Raw genomic sequence first — 17,720 nt, forward strand, 5'->3', positions numbered from 1 at the left:
TTTGCAGTGATAACAATTTCCACTCTTCTTGGAAGGCTTTCCACAAGATGTTGGACTGTTAATGTGGGAATTTCTGCCCATTCATTCTGTAGAGCAATTATGAGGTCAGGCACTGATGTTGGACGAGAAGGCCTGGCTCACAATCTCCGTTCCAGTTCAGGTGTTCGATGGGGTTGAGGTCAGGGCTCTGTGCGGGCCAGTCACGTTCTTCCACACCAAACTCATCAAACCATGTCTATGTAGTCCTTGCTTTGTGCACTGGGGCACATTCATGTTGGAATAGAAGAGGGCCTTCCCCAAACTGTTGCCACAAAGTTGGAAATATAGCAATGTACAAAATTACTTAGTAAGTTGAAGCATTAAGATTGCCCATCACTGGAGATAAGGGGCCTAGCCCAAACCCTTAAAAACAGCCCCATACCATGATCCCTTCTCCACCGAACTTCACAGTTGGCATAATGCAGTCAGGCAGGTAATGTTCTCCCGGCATTCGCCAAGACTTGCCCATCTGACTGCCAAACAGAGAAGCGTGATTCATCACTCCACAGAACACGTTTCCACTGCTCCATAGTCCAGTGTCAGTGTTCTTTACACCGCTCCATCCAACGCTTAGCATTGGTCTTGGTGATGTGAGGCTTGCATGCAGCTGCTCGGCCATGGAAACCCATTCCATTAAGCTCCTGCTGCACACATTTTGGGATTACATTAATGCCAGTGGAATTTCGGAACTCTTCCGTTATGTAATCGGCAGAGCATTGGCGACTTTTAAGCACCATACATCTTAGCAGTAGTTGACTCCACTCTGTGATTTTACGTGGTCTTCCGCTTCGTGCCTGAGTTGCCGCTTCCACTTTCTAATAATATCACTTACAGTTCACCGTGGAATATCCAGCATACTGTTGGAGGGATTGTAGTAGACAGGGGGTCGCAAGCTCCAAATATTCCGCGATTGCCCAGTAATTAAACCATTATGGTCAGAGGTTATCTGCTCCAAGTAGTAGTCCCGGACAGGATGCTGACCCATGAATTGGCGTTACTCCACCATTTCTCCCTAGACCTCACGTTACATAATAATATATATGAGAGGGCATATCCTGATAACTGCTTGCGTGGCATCTGCCCAGCACTGGACGGACCCTCATCTCCCCCTTATATATCTAAAATGATGCCTAAAGTGCAAAATCATTTTGAAATGGAGACTAATGGTTGCAAATATTTAATATCTGCTTCCTATCCCCCCCGTTATAAATGGCACATATGGCATGAATATAGCACAGAGCACAAATAACTTCTCTTCAGCTTTAACATCACTACTATTACTGGTTTGGCCCAGTCCCCCGTGGCATGATTGCGTGATCGTGGCATTGTGCGAATCGCCGTGTCGTGCCCACCTGAAATTGCCACTTGACCTCCCATCCCTAATCTTCTGGAGAGGAGAATTTTAAAGAGATCACTATGTGCTGTGTCGCCCTCATGTGACTGGTTAGAACTTCTACCTCAAAGCGCTGGTGCTTCCTCCTGGTGCTCTGGTTTCCTCCCACACTCCAAAAACCATACTGGCAGGTTACTTAGCTGATGGCAATATTAACACTAGTCTGTTTGTGTCTGTTAGGCACTTTGGACTGTAAGCTCCAATGGGTTAGGGACTGTAAATAAATGATGAATGATAATGATGTTGGTATTCCCCATCCCTGTCCTTCTTACTTTCTGTACCACTTATACCCTGTGTAAAACCAATGAAAATATATTTGTTTCTTTTAACCTCTGTTCAGAGAGACTATCTCTGCCTTTCATTTCCTTTGGCTGAATGTCATGAAGCAGGAACTCCCGATTATTGAGCCAGCAGCAGTAATCTTTGCAACAATGTGGAAAGACTATTTCTACCTGAACAGTTTTTTTGTAGACTGTAACTATCCTGAGATGTCTGCAGCTATAGGCTGTCTGTCACACAGCACAGACAATTATATCTGGGAAATCTACTTCCCAAGAGCTATTGATTGCCAGCCAGCAGCTTTATTGATCACATTGATCCTGAGGGAGCTGCGTGAGGAAAAGAGTATATAGAATGAGCAGCGCTCGCCCAGGCTGCACTGCGGTATGTTCCAATGTACGGACCCCTGGCTTCAGTGCTGGGATTTATCTGTATAAATATCAGTGCTGGTATATGACATGTCTATGTAATGATTGGTTATCTCGTATAATCGCCTTTTGTCGTGTTTCAGATATAAATTATAGTAATGTTCATTTCAAACGTATACACATAGAATATGTTCATATATAATACAGTTTTGTTCAGAATAGTTTTAGAGATAAGCTTGTTGTTGTTTCTTTTTCCGTGTTTTTTGTTTGTTTACTGTTTTATTTATTGATTTTCAATAGCAAATCTGTATGTTGAACAAATAAAAGAAATGCAGGAAATCCGTTCAGTCTATGGGAAAGTTAATGCAGAAATGAGGGGTGGTATACGGAATGGGGGGAAACAGTTTGTATGCTTATGAAGAGCTAATATAGGTGTTTAATTGAATTGTAGCGTTATAAGGTATCCCCACTCAAATTATTACTTTGTACACACGCTGTGGCTGGTTTTGTAAAATACGTTGCTTTTTTCGTTCTGTCAAAAGGACTTGAACTATACAGTATTCAGAAGGTGCTAGTAATTGGGAATCATTCTCTGCTTTCATTGGGATGAAAGCATTCATTTTGCACCTTCCATGAGCCCTTTTTATATAGGAAAGCGCGTTTTGACCAATGCAATAAATACACAAACAAAAGTGGCACGTAATATTGACAGTGCTGCTGTATCCTCGCATACGATTCATTTTAAACCTAACTGAAGCTAAGGCTGGGTACACACTACAGAAATATCCAACCAATGTGTTGTCTACAACGATTGCACCAACGACTGACGTTTCGATCAGTCGGCTGATTCATGCATGCACACTATACACGTTTTAAACGATTTTTGCCCAACTTGGCATCAGGCCAGCCATTTTTGTCTGTCGTAACATCGTTTCAAAAGATTTAATAGTACAGAATTGAAGATATGGACACATATGATACCGCAACAAGTGGAAGACGTAGAGACAACAATTTAAATATACACACTCAGAAAGCCGTCGCTGTTGGAGGAACGATCAGCAGAATCTCTGACAATTTGTTGTGAGATCGTACACACTGCAGGATGGGAACGACTTTGTTCCATTGCTATACGAGACTTTCAAGTCCGTTTGAAAACCTCAATCAACGATTTCAGTGACTTTAGAACAATCACCTGTCATCTCATCGTTTCACTGGTCATTCATCTCTGAGTGCACTAGGACACTTACACGCACTCGTGCAAATATAAATGACCTGCGCGGTGCATGTGTTGCACTTATAAGTAACCTTCAGTAAATGTGGAAACCTCTTTATTTTATATTCCCTAATTGATAAAACTGCCAAATCATTGTTGTTTTAATTTTTACAAACCAGTTGTATTATTGAGTTGAATAATAAAACTGAGATATCTGAGTTTTTGTTAATAATTTTAATGTCATGCCAAAGATAAGTAAATAGAGGGAGCTTTTCATGATATAGTATGTTTAAATATCAAACATTTAAATAGTATTTTAACAAATAAATGTACTATGCTGATATTTTACTGTGGTTAGGAATAATGTAAGCTGTCACGGTTTAAAGGACAGCCAATATAGTATCTAAACCCTTGATCACTGCTGATTTCCACTATTAGCAGTCTGACCAGAATCTGTCTCTAGCCATAGACTTCAGTGATCTCTAGGACTGTTTAATATCCACTGCAATCACCCTGTGTGTATTCAGCACACAGCGGGAGGAAGAAAGGAAAGCTTGTGTACAGGTGCCCCGTGGCAGCAGAAAAATCGTTAGCCATACTAAATATTATCTTATAATTTGTGGTATATGAATGAAAGCAACAAATTATTCAGGCATCCATGTAATCTGACAAGTTGCAGTGGGAACTTTTATCATGACCAAAGCCATGTTTGGGTAAATAGACTGCTGTGGCCTGTAATGTTGTGCTCTCAGGTTGTGTTACAGTCCTTCAATGACAACAAAATATATTTAGTAGCTGAATTATGACAGTCTATCCAATAGGAAATCCTCTCAGCTATGAAATTATGGGAATGTTTTTACCTCTAATACAACTGTTTTCTGAATACTGCAGTGATGACCTCACCAGGCATCAGATCTATGATTAGCATTTTCAGGAGGTTAATAGGGCATCCTAAAAGTGCATGGGGCCTTCACAAGCCTTCCAAAAGGCTTTGCACATTGGGATATATTTTGTAACTGTTTGTAACTCTATTGGACGGATGCCGTGCCCTTCATTCTCGACAAATTACATCAGTTGATATTTTGTTACTGGTGGTAGAAAACGCTGTGTAAAGTTCCGCTCCAGAATCTGTTTCACCCGCTGTTGCCTCACGTTGTATCCTTCCCTCACATCAACTTAGCCACTGTCTGTCATGAAACATCTTCCAGTTGAGCTGTTTCCATCCACCTGTGCCCCAACAAGTACCTCTCTCTGAGTGACCATTGCTCCTTCATTTGACCATATTAGGTAAAGTATTTCTATTAGTTTGGAATATATATTTGATTTATATATTTGTTACTTTATGGTATGTAAGTGTCGGGGTCCGATCACCCACTTGGCAAACTAAGGCCCTGTGGGCCCTTCGAGAAAGCATTACCTACCCTAGTTATATTTATTTATTTTAGTAAAATCAGAGTACCCCAGTCTCCACAGAGCCTGCATTCCTAACTACCAGGGAAGGGGAGAGGGAGAGCGAGGCCATTCAAGTCAACTGCTGTCGTCTGTATATCTTACTGGGTTTCAGCCAACTTACAGTACAGCCCTGGCGCCTCTGTTACTACATGGGCTGAGCTCCTCCAATCAGGATTCAGCACATGATCCTTTCACTACTGGCGCTCAGCCTCACATGACTGAAGCTGAGTGCTGCACAGAGACAGTATGCTAAGTGAGTATAACAGTGACCAGGCAAGTTGTCCCAGCACTGTAGGAAGAGAATACAGATTTCATAATTTAATTTTTAGTATGTTTAGTAAAACTTGATGGGGAGTAATATATGGAATCAGAAGTTGAAAGAGATCAGTATTATGCAATCTGTTTGCATTCCAGTTATTATGTACTACAAGCCTATCAATCTTATGCTGGAACTTGTAGTTCCACAACAGCTGTAGCCTGCTGGGGGTGACAGTAGGGGGGCTTCTTTGGGAATATAAAGATTACAAAGTAAGTAAATACAGTGCTGTGGTGTACATGTGCAGGGGAATGCCGTGGGATAGGCAGATGTGACGATCGGAGGGGAGGGGTCTTAAACCAGTATCTTGCTTGCAGCCCCAAACTAGTATCTTGCCAGTGGAACCAAGGGGTCTTAATTTGGCTCTGGTATGTGTGTATATATAATTTTTTCTTACAATGGATGAGTTATAGCTGTGTTTGTTCTCTCTGTCTATTTTCTGCTATTTTGCTCCACACATTGCCGAGTGTGTGAGTGTATTATTTACAGTACATGTGTGTTTAGCTGTACAAATAAGAAATCTATATTCACAGATGGGAATCAAGTAACCCTGTGTGAGAGAGGGAGGCTTTTCTCCTGTAGATACAGGCAGTAATGGATGAAGGAAGCAGGGACCAATCGGCAGATAAATATAATAGAGGTTTGCACGCTCTTTACATGATAAAAAGGCAGATGAGAGGGACTGGAGCGGCTGTTTGCTCCCATTGCACAACTCCACGCCTGGCCCACTTGCCCCTTGCTGGAAAAGATTGATGGCTTTGAGGGTGACCTTGGCTAGGAGCAGGAGCCGGTGATGTATGTACCAGGCTCTCTCTGCTAAATGGGCCCAGATTTGTAGTGCTAATATTCATGGGGACGCAGGCCCAAACTCACTGTGGCTATAAATCAGCGGCCACTTTAGGTGTCACTGGTGGTTTATATTCGGCTACTGTCGAAAAATCACTCTAGGTTCAAACCTCCGGCATCATCTGTACATCTGGCAGGATTTGGTATCATGCCTTATTTTCTTTCCTCCTTACCCGTGGCGTTTCATAACACGGGCCATCAACTGAGCACCTCTTAACTCCTTCACTGCCAGATAGGCCTGCAGGGGATTTAAACAATTTTATGTTGTGTTGTGAAAGGTGCAGGGGGGGTATATTGTAGATGTTCACAAACAATGAGAGATTTAAATGGAAGATTACATGTAACTAGTAGCAAGTGGTGTGATGTATATAACATCTGTATGACAAGTGAGTTTTATAGCATCCTTCACAATGCAGCTAGTAAGGATATTATGTGTATCCTCACTTCTATTTGAAAACGTTATATATGGATGGGTATAAACATGAACAATGTGCTGTGGTCCCTGGGCTTCATATAAAGCACACGTAGTAAACGCTGCTTATGTTTTACACTGTTATGTATAGATTGTGTGTCTAGTGCTTATCAATGAACGTGTGTACTCTCCGTTCTCGGGAGATGCGCCTAGGTGTGTGTGGAAGCGGGGAAAATCTCCGTGCAAAAGTGTATGCGTCACATTAAGGCCCAGCTACCTGCCACTCTAGTACCACCCATCGCATTCATTAAACTGCTGTTCTATTCTGTTTGGCCTCATTTATGGGTTAAAGTATTTATGATAGTTTATGAGATATCGGGTCTGTTTTTATTACAAGTGACGCTTTTATGTGTAAAGATTTTTATTGCATTACATTACTTGGGAGTAAAAAGTCCCATTAAATGTATACAACAAGACAGCTCAGAGCTGGTACAAAATTCAAGTCCTTTTGTAAAGTGGAAATGACCATATACCCCTCTGCATGGTAAGGAATGCCCCTAAAAATGTGCCCTCTACCCTTTTTTTGTCATGTCAACAATCTTGCACGCAAAAGGTAATATGGTTTTTGCACTGCGTTGCAAAACTAGAGGCACTAGTGCGCCTACTCTGCTCTCCGCCCACTCTGCCTACACTGCGCTCTGCACTCCGCCGGCTCTGCGCTCTGCACTCCGCCGGCTCTGCGCTCTGCACTCCGCCGGCTCTGCGCTCTGCACTCCGCCGGCTCTGCACTCCGCCGGCTCTGCGCTCTGCACTCCGCCGGCTCTGCGCTCTGCACCCTGCCTATGCTGTACTTTGCGCTCTGCCGGCTCTATTTTTTGCACACTCTTTACTCCCCCTACTCCTTCCCTCAGCCTGTGCAAACGTTTGCTCCTCCACAAACAGCACCAGCTGGCTCCCAGACCTATGCGCTTTGGTAGAAATCTAGCTGCATTCGCATACATTGCGGTGCACATCAGGACCAACGCTGATTTTACACTGCACACCAGACATTCTCCACTTCATAATTAACCTCCACTGTCAAAAAAAAAAAAGTGTAATGACCCATTTCAGAATCCATCAGACTAAAATACGCTCTGGTTTCAAGTGTCTCTTAAACTGTATAGAACTACTTGCATATCGTCTCCATATCTGTTTATTTGTGAATAACACAAATATGTGTTTGTGTAAAGTTCCCAGAGCTTAACCGGACTCAAGATGTTCCATATGTTATTCATCTGTGCTAAGTGAAAGCTATTATCTTCTGTTATCAACCAATTCAGACTAAAGCTGGCAACATATGTTAAGCTCTGGCGTTCAGTCTGACCCGTGTTCAGTTTCATCACGTGGTGATCAGGCATAAGGTCCGGATCCATTGGTATGATCGTGATGATCGTGTTTTTATTCATGAATTATTACATTCTGAACAGATTCTAAACGTTCTCGAGTTTCGGAGGAAGCTAACAAATATGGTTAATTGGTTAATGACATTGTTTGTGTTTTACGGCTTTATATTGGCTATGTGACCTGTCCTTCAATAGGGTTCCAGTTTTGTCTCTGGACAGCAGGCTTGTTGCAGTCACTAACTTGTTTTGAAGTGAAGTAGGTTGAGTGAAGTAACATTTTGTTGTACTGTTAGCAATCTAGTCTTGGTTATTTCATAGCTTTATTTTGTACACTTCATCATCATCATTAACATTTATTTATATAATGCCAGCAAATTCCGTAACACTTTACAATTGTTCTAAAAATGAATTTGCGTTTTCCCTAGGGATCTCTGGTGAGAAGGTTGAGATTGACCCAGTGACAAACCAGAAGACTAGCACAAAATTCTGGATCAAACAGAAGCCGATCTCCATTGACTCAGATCTGCTTTGTGCTTGTGATCTTGCAGAAGAGAAAAGTCCAAGTAAGTGAAAGATTTCAGGTGGGAATCAAATTCTCATAACACAGGAGTGGACCCGTTCCTCATCCTCATCATCCATGCTAACAAATACCAACAACATTGAAGGGCTGCTAAGCTTAAGGGCCTAGGGTAAGAATGCAAGAAAACTAACACAAGCTTCATTTTCTTCATTTTCCATTTTTTGGACAAACTTTTTAGAGGAGACCTATAAAAAAATAAATAAGACAGAACTGGGGTGGGTTGAAGATGATGTGAGGGATGAGTAAGGTAAGAGATACGGGTAGGGGGTAAGGGATTATGCAAGCTCTGAAGTAAGGTGCCACCAAACTACTCTGTCTGGTGAACTAGTAACTTTGTTGCTAGTTACTTTTTCTCAAACATAGTCAATTTGTGAACACACTCCTAAAGGGTCTAAAATTAAGAAGTAAAGTAGAATTTGTAGGTGGATGTGTCTTTAAACTCTAGCCATTGAAACCAGATGGCAGAGAACTTTGGAAACCTATCTATGGCTACCATGGTGATTTCATCCACTGAGAGAAGAAACTCTATAGGGCTGAACTGCTCCTTACTGGAGGTGAGGGGAACTTCCACTGTACTGGGAAGAGTGCCTTAGTGGCATTATTTAAATGTTTCAGAAAGGACTCCTTGTAATTAGAAAGGGGTGAGTTGGGAAGAGGTAGGAGCCAAGACTGCGGGTCTACTGGTACCTCTGTCCCGTTATCTCATTCGAAGCTACCGTGCGCTGTGGGATCTGTGATATACCTGAGACCATGGTTGAGTAGTGTACCCTGGCACCTAGGACCTGCTGGGACCTGTGGTGCACCAAACAATAATATGCATAAAATACACACACTGTTGTAAACAGTACTTTAATTTAAATAAAAGCATCCCAGAACATCCCTCATTCACCCTATTTATTGCTCATCTACATCCACGATCTTTATCTGTAATCGATCCATGGTCTTCATCTGTAACACATACACTGATTATTTGCAAAATAAAAAAAACTCTGTTAGACACTGCAGCGGGGCTCTTTGGAGCTAGTTTTGCAAAGTGAACTGCAGCCATAGGTATGCTAGTCTTTGTAGTACTACAAGCGCCAGCATGCCCAGACACGTAATGGCAGCCTGGACATGCTGGGTCCTGTAGTGCACAATGGATAAAATGTTTTTTTACCATTAAATCTTTCTTATTATCCCACACCCGTCCAGGGGTGTAGAACAACCCTCATGCAATCAGCATGGGGCTGGGTACAGCTCGGGGGTGAAGGGGGTCTGAATCTTTTTGGGCAGACCCAATCTCCTTAGGGACTCCAGCATGGTGCTGGTTTGGCATTATGGCAGGGAGACCCCACACTGCGGGTTTCCCTTATATAGTGCCATCAGCCCCTGCTGGCAAAGTCCAGTGTCGGAAATAGTAGCCGAGGGGGGGACCCCACGCATTTTGCCCACCCCCTCATCCCCCCGCTTAGGCTGGCAGCACAAGGGTTGGTTGAGTTGGTTTTTTTTGGAAGAGAGGGGAGGGGGGGCCACGCCTTTTTTTGTACTGTGTTGCCGACGATAGTGCTGGTTTAAGTGTAATGCTTTATGTCGACATTGTGACTGTCAACTTTACAACCTGTTGACATTTTAACCCTGGCGACCTAATGATATGTCCACATTTTAACATCATGGTGTCAATTCTAAATGTTCAATTTCTGCATTGTGACTACATCCCACTACATTTGCAATGCTAATTTCCATTTTTCTAGTTGGGTTTTTGTTTAGTTTGAGGCAGGATGTCAATAGGGAAAAGACCAGAGGAGATAGGGGCAGCCCTGTTAAAGATCTTAGTTCATTTCCATCATAAACACGCTATAAGGGCTTTCCGTTTCTCTTTGTTTTTTTCCATATTGAAGCAGACACTGTTCAGGAAACTGCACATTTTAGAGCCTAGTTTTCTTTACCTTTTTTTTGTATTTCATTGAAAAAAAAAAAAAACGCTGTTTTGATGGGTACTAGTCATAGACATCTTTGTGTCCATTCGCGGCCTTACTTACTGTGTCACTTGCCCCTCTAATCTCACAAATAAGGCAAGCTAATGCTTCCTTTGTTTTGAGTCACTGGTTGTGTGTTAAGCTGGGTACACACTACAGAAATTTCGACCAACTTTTTATGCCGAGCGATTTTACATGCGATCGATGTTCCGATCGCTCGGTCCACGGACTGCATACACACTAGCCTTGTTTAGGATGATAAAGAGAAGAGCGGACGTCCCTTTAGAAACTTTTTACAGCCATGTTGTCGTGAGCAATGATTTTAATTTCGTACTCACTGTTGTGGATCGGTCGGAAGTTTATACACACTACACAGCGGAAACGAGATTGGAATGAAAATATTAAACGGTACGACCAACCAAATGAGGCGACAATCATCCATTTGGGCAGACTTTCGACCATTGTGTCACTGCACACACACTGACCCGACTTTTGAACGAGCGGTCGTATGTCGGCTGATTGAGCCAATTATTGGACGAAAACAGTGTAGTGTGTACCCAGCTTTAGGTTTATGTATCTCTGTGGTTCCTATGCCTAGGTCTCAGACCTCGTAACAAGAAGACACTGAGGGTTTTTTAGAAGAACAATGGATTCCTCACTTGGGTTTTGAAAGGAAGTAAGACGGGCAGGGAATGTCTTATAGTGATAACGGTGGTAGTCAGCATATCGATGCTGACTACCCCGACATCAGGATTCCGAAGGGCTGCTTCCCGACCTTCATTGACGACTCCTCTTCCCACCGACTTCAGCCAATGACGAAATTAGAAGGCGGCTGCACTTGATGATGTCATTGAACATGCTGACGTGATTATCGCTGTTAAGGGGGTAATGTAAGTATGCAGCCATGTACAGTGTAGTTTACAAAGGCTTCTACATTGTGCATGGGCGCATACTTACATTACCCCCTTAACAACCTCAATAATCTCGTCGGCATAGTCAATGACGTCATCAAGTGCAGCCGCCTTCTTACTTGATTGGCTGAAGTCGGTGGGAAGAGGAGTCTTCATCGGTGAAGGTCGGGAAGCAGCCCTTCGGAATCCTCAGGTCAGGGTAAGTCTTGTCGGGGTTCTCGGCACCGATAGGTCGTACCCCACGCGGTGATAATGGCATAGATGATTTTATATGTCTCGGCACTGCAAGATAAATAACAAATATATTTATGGATTCTGTCCATTTTGATGATCCTTTAAACTGTTTGGGACACTGTAACCATGCCTTGATGTACAAAAAGAAACTTGTCACAGAACAAATTGGTTACAGATTACAAAATGTACTATAGTTGGCACTCTGGAGAACAATGCCTTAGGATGGCATCAGACAAGCATATTAGAAAACTGCATCTTTACAGACAGAAAAAGATGGCTTTTTTAAGATCCCTCGGTGACCTCACGTTTGATTGCTTCAGCTATAAGAATACCGCAGCCTTTAGGGGGCTAACCATAATATATTTTGTTTGTGGTTTTCTAACCTACTTGGACATCTTTTGTGACAATTGTGAGCTGGTGTAAGTTTCAGGCCATCTGGCACGGTCCAATCGGGAACAACTTCATGAATGTGCAATTTCCATTCCTTCCAGCTGATATAAATGAGTAGGAGACTAATGAACATGGCACATACTGTGTTTAATTTATTCTCAGGTAGATGGTCTTTGTCACTCTGTTCTTACTGTACAAGGAGCCCCGTTTAGCTTGGCTCCAATCTCTCTGCTGGTTTCTACACTGCCCGTTCCACAAGTTTTGTCTGTGATCCTTATCGGTCGGTGATATATGTCTTGCCGCACGGCTTACATCAAAAAAATGATTCCTGGGGTCCTCCTTGAATGAATTATGAGAGAGAAGGAGAGGATAGGGAAAAGATAAGAGCTGAGACTTGTGCAATATATCCTCTTTTCCGTGTTTTATCTTTGGTAACACAAGCTCAGCCTATCTAGTGCAGGGAGATATTATAAATTGTACTTATGCACGCAGGCTGAGCAGGGTCAATTGTACGGCTGTCAGAATGAAGATGTCAGTCCGGTACGATATGGCTGCTCGGTTCGGTGAATGGACTTTTCCTACCCTGTTTATATGGCGGCCACATCGCCCACAAGGTCACCCGCGCTACTGTGCTTCCAAACTTAGAGCATTGCCGCTAACTTGGTTATTTGTTGTATTTAAACTTCTCTGCGTGCCTTTCTGTAACCTTGGGGAAAAAAAAGGTCCCTATTTCCTTTGCAAGCACACACGCTGACAAATGGCGCAACGTCACCATACCGGCAGCGATAAGAAAAGTGAATTTATATCTAGATACACATGTACTTTGTATGTGTGCATATACTTATGTTTTTTCTGAAGTAGATGAACAACACATGCTCGATATCAGAGAGTACATATTCAGGCATATTTCAGAGAGACAGTATGAAGATAGGAGTCATTCAGCGTATATGGCGATAATGTGATTGTATCAGTCTGCCGACCCCGGAATGACTGGTATTGAAACATTAGCCTTCTAAACTCACACTATTATGTGCCCTACGAGTTTCTCTCTCCCGAGTAAATCAATCAGCATCTTCAGTGATTCTCCCTGTGAATCTGACAGGCAGGGCTATCTGCCTGGGAAATAGAGTGGAATTGAAAGTGCTACATAATGACTTTATTTACCAAAAAAGATGGCCTAGCGTTAAAGGTTTTAACTAACAGCTTGGCTACCAAGATCTTTCAATTACATCACCACCAGGTCTGGCCACGCAGAGGTTTAATGCAGCTTCATAGCCAACAGAAAAGAGAACCCTATATATTCTGCAGCAGATTCAGACAAAGCTGTTATCTTGCCCCAAACCTATTTATACTGTCACCCGTCTGCAGACAAGTGAAAATGGGATTATTGGTGAAGCTTTTCGGTCAAGCAAGATTGCATTATAGATCATTATTGTATGGTGTTATTAAGGCTTTTTATTGCGCAGAAACTTGCATGCAAACAGTGAATGTCTCAAACACAGACAGTTCTTTAACACACAGAAGCTTACAGCATGGCCTGCTCCATCTCACTGGTACAATCAGTTTATATTATTTCAGAGGTTTGTATCATCCCTTGCTGGTCAGTTTTTTGGCAAGCATTGCTCATTTGAAACGTCTTTCTCAATATGGGGAAAGGAAAAGGGCTTGCATTGAAGAGTCTGATGCAAAGCTTTGTGCAGTGTGGCAGACGGTGAGTGGAGACGATGGGTCCTATCCCATCCAGTTACACCTCTGCATTTCCGCACGGCCGATCAAAGGGAGGTGGCAAGAAGATTGATGAAGATGGTGGATTGTGGGGCTCCTGCTTCTGTTTGTGCTAGAAAGGTGGGGGCTCTGTAGCTTTCTTCTACAGAGACCCTCTCCTTCCTCCTTCTATTCTGTAACCTCTGACACTGGCCGTCTGTCGGTAGCTGTCACTGACTTTGATAGTTTGATTGATGTCCCTTGCCACAGAAGTGTCTGTGTGCCAGTCACTGCACACACACACACACACTTGTACACACGTCCAAATTTACACTCACACAAAGACCAAGGTGATGCATCAATACCCAGATGTGTATCACACGCGAACAGAAAACAGCTTCTCTGACAAAACCACAGAAGCAATAATAAAACGGCAGATTGAAACTGGATGTGTGGTTGCATTGTTTTTCCTTGCATTATTAACCCCATGATTGCTGATCAGCTCGCCAGAGCAGCTGATAAATACAGGGGGGGTGGCACAATGGTGGATATACAACAAGCAGGTAATCTTGGCATAGCTATATATGTTTGGGTAATGTCAAAATAAACTATGTGAGAAGACCCAAGGAAAGATATGACACCATAGGTGTAGGCATGCCAGCAGTACATCGTCTTATACCTAGCTTTTTTTGCCAGCCCACTTTAATGATGGAGGTTAGCCGTTTTTCCCTTATATCACTGCAGACCTTTCCTCTGTGTGTAGGGCAGGTGTCTGTCCACCCTCTACAATGTCTTGGCCTTGTGGAATGGTATTTTAGAGAGGTTTCCTCACTAGATTTGCCTGGATAGATGGTAAGGCTAAATGCTATTCAGTAAATTACAATCCAATTAGTGCTTTCTTGCGAGTTTATATAATTCAGAGACAAATATCATCCTAACACAGACACCAGGGGTAAAATGTAGTCTGGAATTACTTTCCATTTTTAATTATTGCTAGTTAGCGTATCAGGATAATGTCAGCACTTCACAGATATTCTCAACATCCATCCTAACATCAGCTATGATATAAACCTTGTACATTTGTCTTGCATTTTCTCCATTTCATGTCCATTGTGCTTTGCCCTCATTTCTTAAAGAAACAAAAAAAAATGCCACACGTGAGTTAAATTTACATTTTGGCTTACAGGTAGCAAGATGCCAAAATTGAGGATCTCCAGAAACTGGACAATATGCTAAGTGAAAGTGGAAAATTGAAATAGCAGGGTCTGGGGTGCGAGACCCTGACCTTTTAACCATAGGCTGTTAAAGTTACCAGACAGCTAAGTCTTGAGGTCTGATACTGAGAGTGCTCATTTCTCAGCTTACCCTAGGCCTATATGCCATTGTTTCCTCATATCCTCCACCATGTTCTTTTGACACTCACATGGCATCTCCGTTCTCTGTCATCAAATCCAGTGCATTTTCTCTCCAAACCATTATTCTTTTTTTTTTTTGTACTTGCATAACCTAACTAAAGGTCGTTTACGAACTGCAAAAGTGCAAACGGCCGAGCTAATGTTGTCACCTGAATACATTTGCACAAAATGACGGTATATTTACTGGGAAGTGCATAGAATTCTAGGTCTTGGATGGTGGCATGGGGTTGATTGGGGGTGTTTTAGGGGCTGGCTGAGCTTCAGGGGGGGATCTGCCCCTTTGCCGGACTAATAGTGGGGCTACCTTGAGCTAGATCACTGGGACACCTGCATTTTTATTCCCCTATAATAGGTAGCTGAGTTGAGTCTCCCATCCCTCCCCCTTCCTCCCACGACTAAGATTTGCCAGCCCTCCTCTGGGGGTGTTCCTTGCCGAGTACAGATTAGGCACATGCATGGTATACTTTTCCACCAAAATGCAATAACGAGAATGAAAAGCTTCACAGTAAAGTGAGATGTAATATTGACAGTCCTGAGATCAGCTCACTCTCATGATTAATTTAAGAAATAAATGACTCTAAGCAGTATTTTAGGAGAAACATTGAAAAGTCACAGGTTTTCCGGGGGTTACTTGCAAGTACCGTGGAGCTTGAAATACCGTAAGAGTACAAGTAAGAACAATTGCACACGTAAGCATTGGGGGTCCACACTTTTCACAGTTTATAAAGGAACCTTATTGTCTTACATGGTTCTCCTTCTTTATTCTGACATCCCCGTCTCTCTCTGAAGATCACCTTCCTTCTCTCTTCCACTTGTCACTCATATGCCACCATTAAACAACTACCCATATCTCCTAATCTCGCTCTTCTCCAAAACCATTCCCCTTATTTTCTTTACTATGTTTTCTTCCTTTGTCCCTGTGAGGCTTTTTTTTTTTTTTTTATTTCTTGCTTATCACATCTCGCTGCGTTGCTGTAATTTTTCTTCCCATCGTCCCTCCTCTGGTTCTACCCCTGAATTAACTATAAGTGAAATGGTGGAGGACAATACAGATTCTAACACTTTGGCAGTGCAAGAGTTAAATTGATAATGAAAAAAAAAAACCCTGCTTTAGACGGAATCGAGCTATTCATGTGTAAAAGCCGCTGCTCTGGTCTCTCACCAGCGAACGGAGAACACTCTGTAATTTATTTTTAATTAGCTATATGTAAAAGGTCACCGGATTTCCCAGCATGTCCCTGTCACCGAGGTGACACCGAGGTACCTGCCATCAGACCCATTTGCACCATATCCTATAGGCTGCGAGCACAGAGATGTTTCTCACGCATTGCTCTTGTGTAAATATAAGAGGTGCCCTTTTGCAAACTCAATCCTTTCATGTCGCATCAAACAGAACAGCTGTTATATTCGCTGCCCGGAAATATATTGCAATAATAAATATACAGCGTGTTCTTGGAACATTTGAATCCTCGTTGCTAGAGGGGTCTCCAGTGCATTTTAAAACATCAGACCCCGTTTGATCCTTGACATTTTTTTCATGTGTGTTGCTCACATTAAGAATTTTTTTTTCAAAGCTTCGTTGAATTTCTAGATTACCCCTACCAACACTACTTGGAAAGCTTGTTTTATTATATAATTTCCATACACTGTGTGAACAGATTATTAAACCTTAGCACTCACCCTCTGCACCAGTGAGATTGTAAATCTCCCCCCTCCATGTGTTTTCCGCTAAATAATGTCCCTTATTTAACGATACCCCTTAATATGAGCAGATATATACCTATACTCATGCAGACGGCCATATCTATCCATCTAAAAGAATAAAGAAGTGCTCTTATGACTACTGTCCTTCGGTATGTCTTTGTTATAACCAGTGGTCAAAGAGGGCAAGTATACGACGAAGAAGGGGGGCAGGAAGGCACAGAGTGACAAAGAAGGGGGGGCAGGAAGGCACAGAGTGACGAAGAAGGGGAGGAAGTAGCATGGCACAGAGTGATGAAGAGGGGGGGGAGCAGCATGGCACAGAGTGACGAAGAAGAGGAGGAGGGAAGTCACAGTGACGAAGAAGGGGGGGGGCAAAAAGGCATAGAGTGAGGAATGAAGGAGGGGCAGCTTTGCACATTGTGATGAAGGGGGAAAAGCAGCATGGAGAGGGCACAGCGTGGTGATCATAAGGGGGCACAGCTTGGTGATGAAGGGGCACAGTAATGTGTGTGTGATGGCACAGGGGGCTTGTGGCAATGTTGTGTGTGTGTGTCATGGCACAGGGGGCTTGTGGCAATGTAGTGTGTGTGTCATGGCACAGGGGGCTTGTGGCAATGTAGCGTGTGTGTGATGGCACAGGGGGCTTGTGGCAATGTAATTTTTGTTGTATGAGGGTACAGGGGGCTTGTGGCAATATAATGTGTGTGTGGTAGGTGGTGGCTAATGGGTGCTATTTTGTTTGTGGGCTGATGGTGGGGCAATTTAATTTTATAGTGGGGACTATTTAAGTTGGGGTGGTTTGGGGGGCTATTAATTGAATGTGGGGCTGAGTTTGAGGAGCATGAGGTCTATTTATAAAATGTGAATATGAATTATTTAATGGCAGTGACGGTTGCGGGAAATAGGTATATTTATTATACGTAAATGCTATTAATTTATTGCTGGTGCTGTTTGGAGGGAGGGAAGTAGGTTTATTTATTAAATGGGAATACTATTACTTTAATGTTGGGGCTGGAGGAAGGCCTAAGTGTTATTCGCGGTATTGATTTAACGCTGGGGCTGGTTGGAATTTTCTAAATGTACCCATTTTTATTTTCAAAAAGGGCCCCCAACATTCCAGGATCCAT

The 17,720-nt window shown here is 42.8% G+C and overlaps 1 protein-coding gene across 3 annotated transcripts in view; it reads left to right on the forward strand.

Moving 5' to 3' along the window:
- The window catches only part of MAPKAP1 (MAPK associated protein 1), a 122,759-nt gene that overhangs the window by 93,892 nt on the left and 11,147 nt on the right, over positions 1 to 17,720 (forward strand). For 2 of the 3 annotated variants that reach the window (XM_075184814.1, XM_075184813.1), the window contains one exon: positions 8,126 to 8,263. The exons of the other annotated variant lie outside the window; for it this stretch is intronic. In XM_075184814.1, the coding sequence (XP_075040915.1) occupies positions 8,126 to 8,263 (138 nt within the window). The remainder of the gene's footprint in view (positions 1 to 8,125; positions 8,264 to 17,720) is intronic. 3 annotated transcript variants of the gene reach the window in all.

The sequence above is a fragment of the Mixophyes fleayi genome, chromosome 9 (genome assembly GCF_038048845.1).
Source record: "Mixophyes fleayi isolate aMixFle1 chromosome 9, aMixFle1.hap1, whole genome shotgun sequence".
Taxonomy (NCBI): Eukaryota; Metazoa; Chordata; class Amphibia; order Anura; family Limnodynastidae; genus Mixophyes; species Mixophyes fleayi.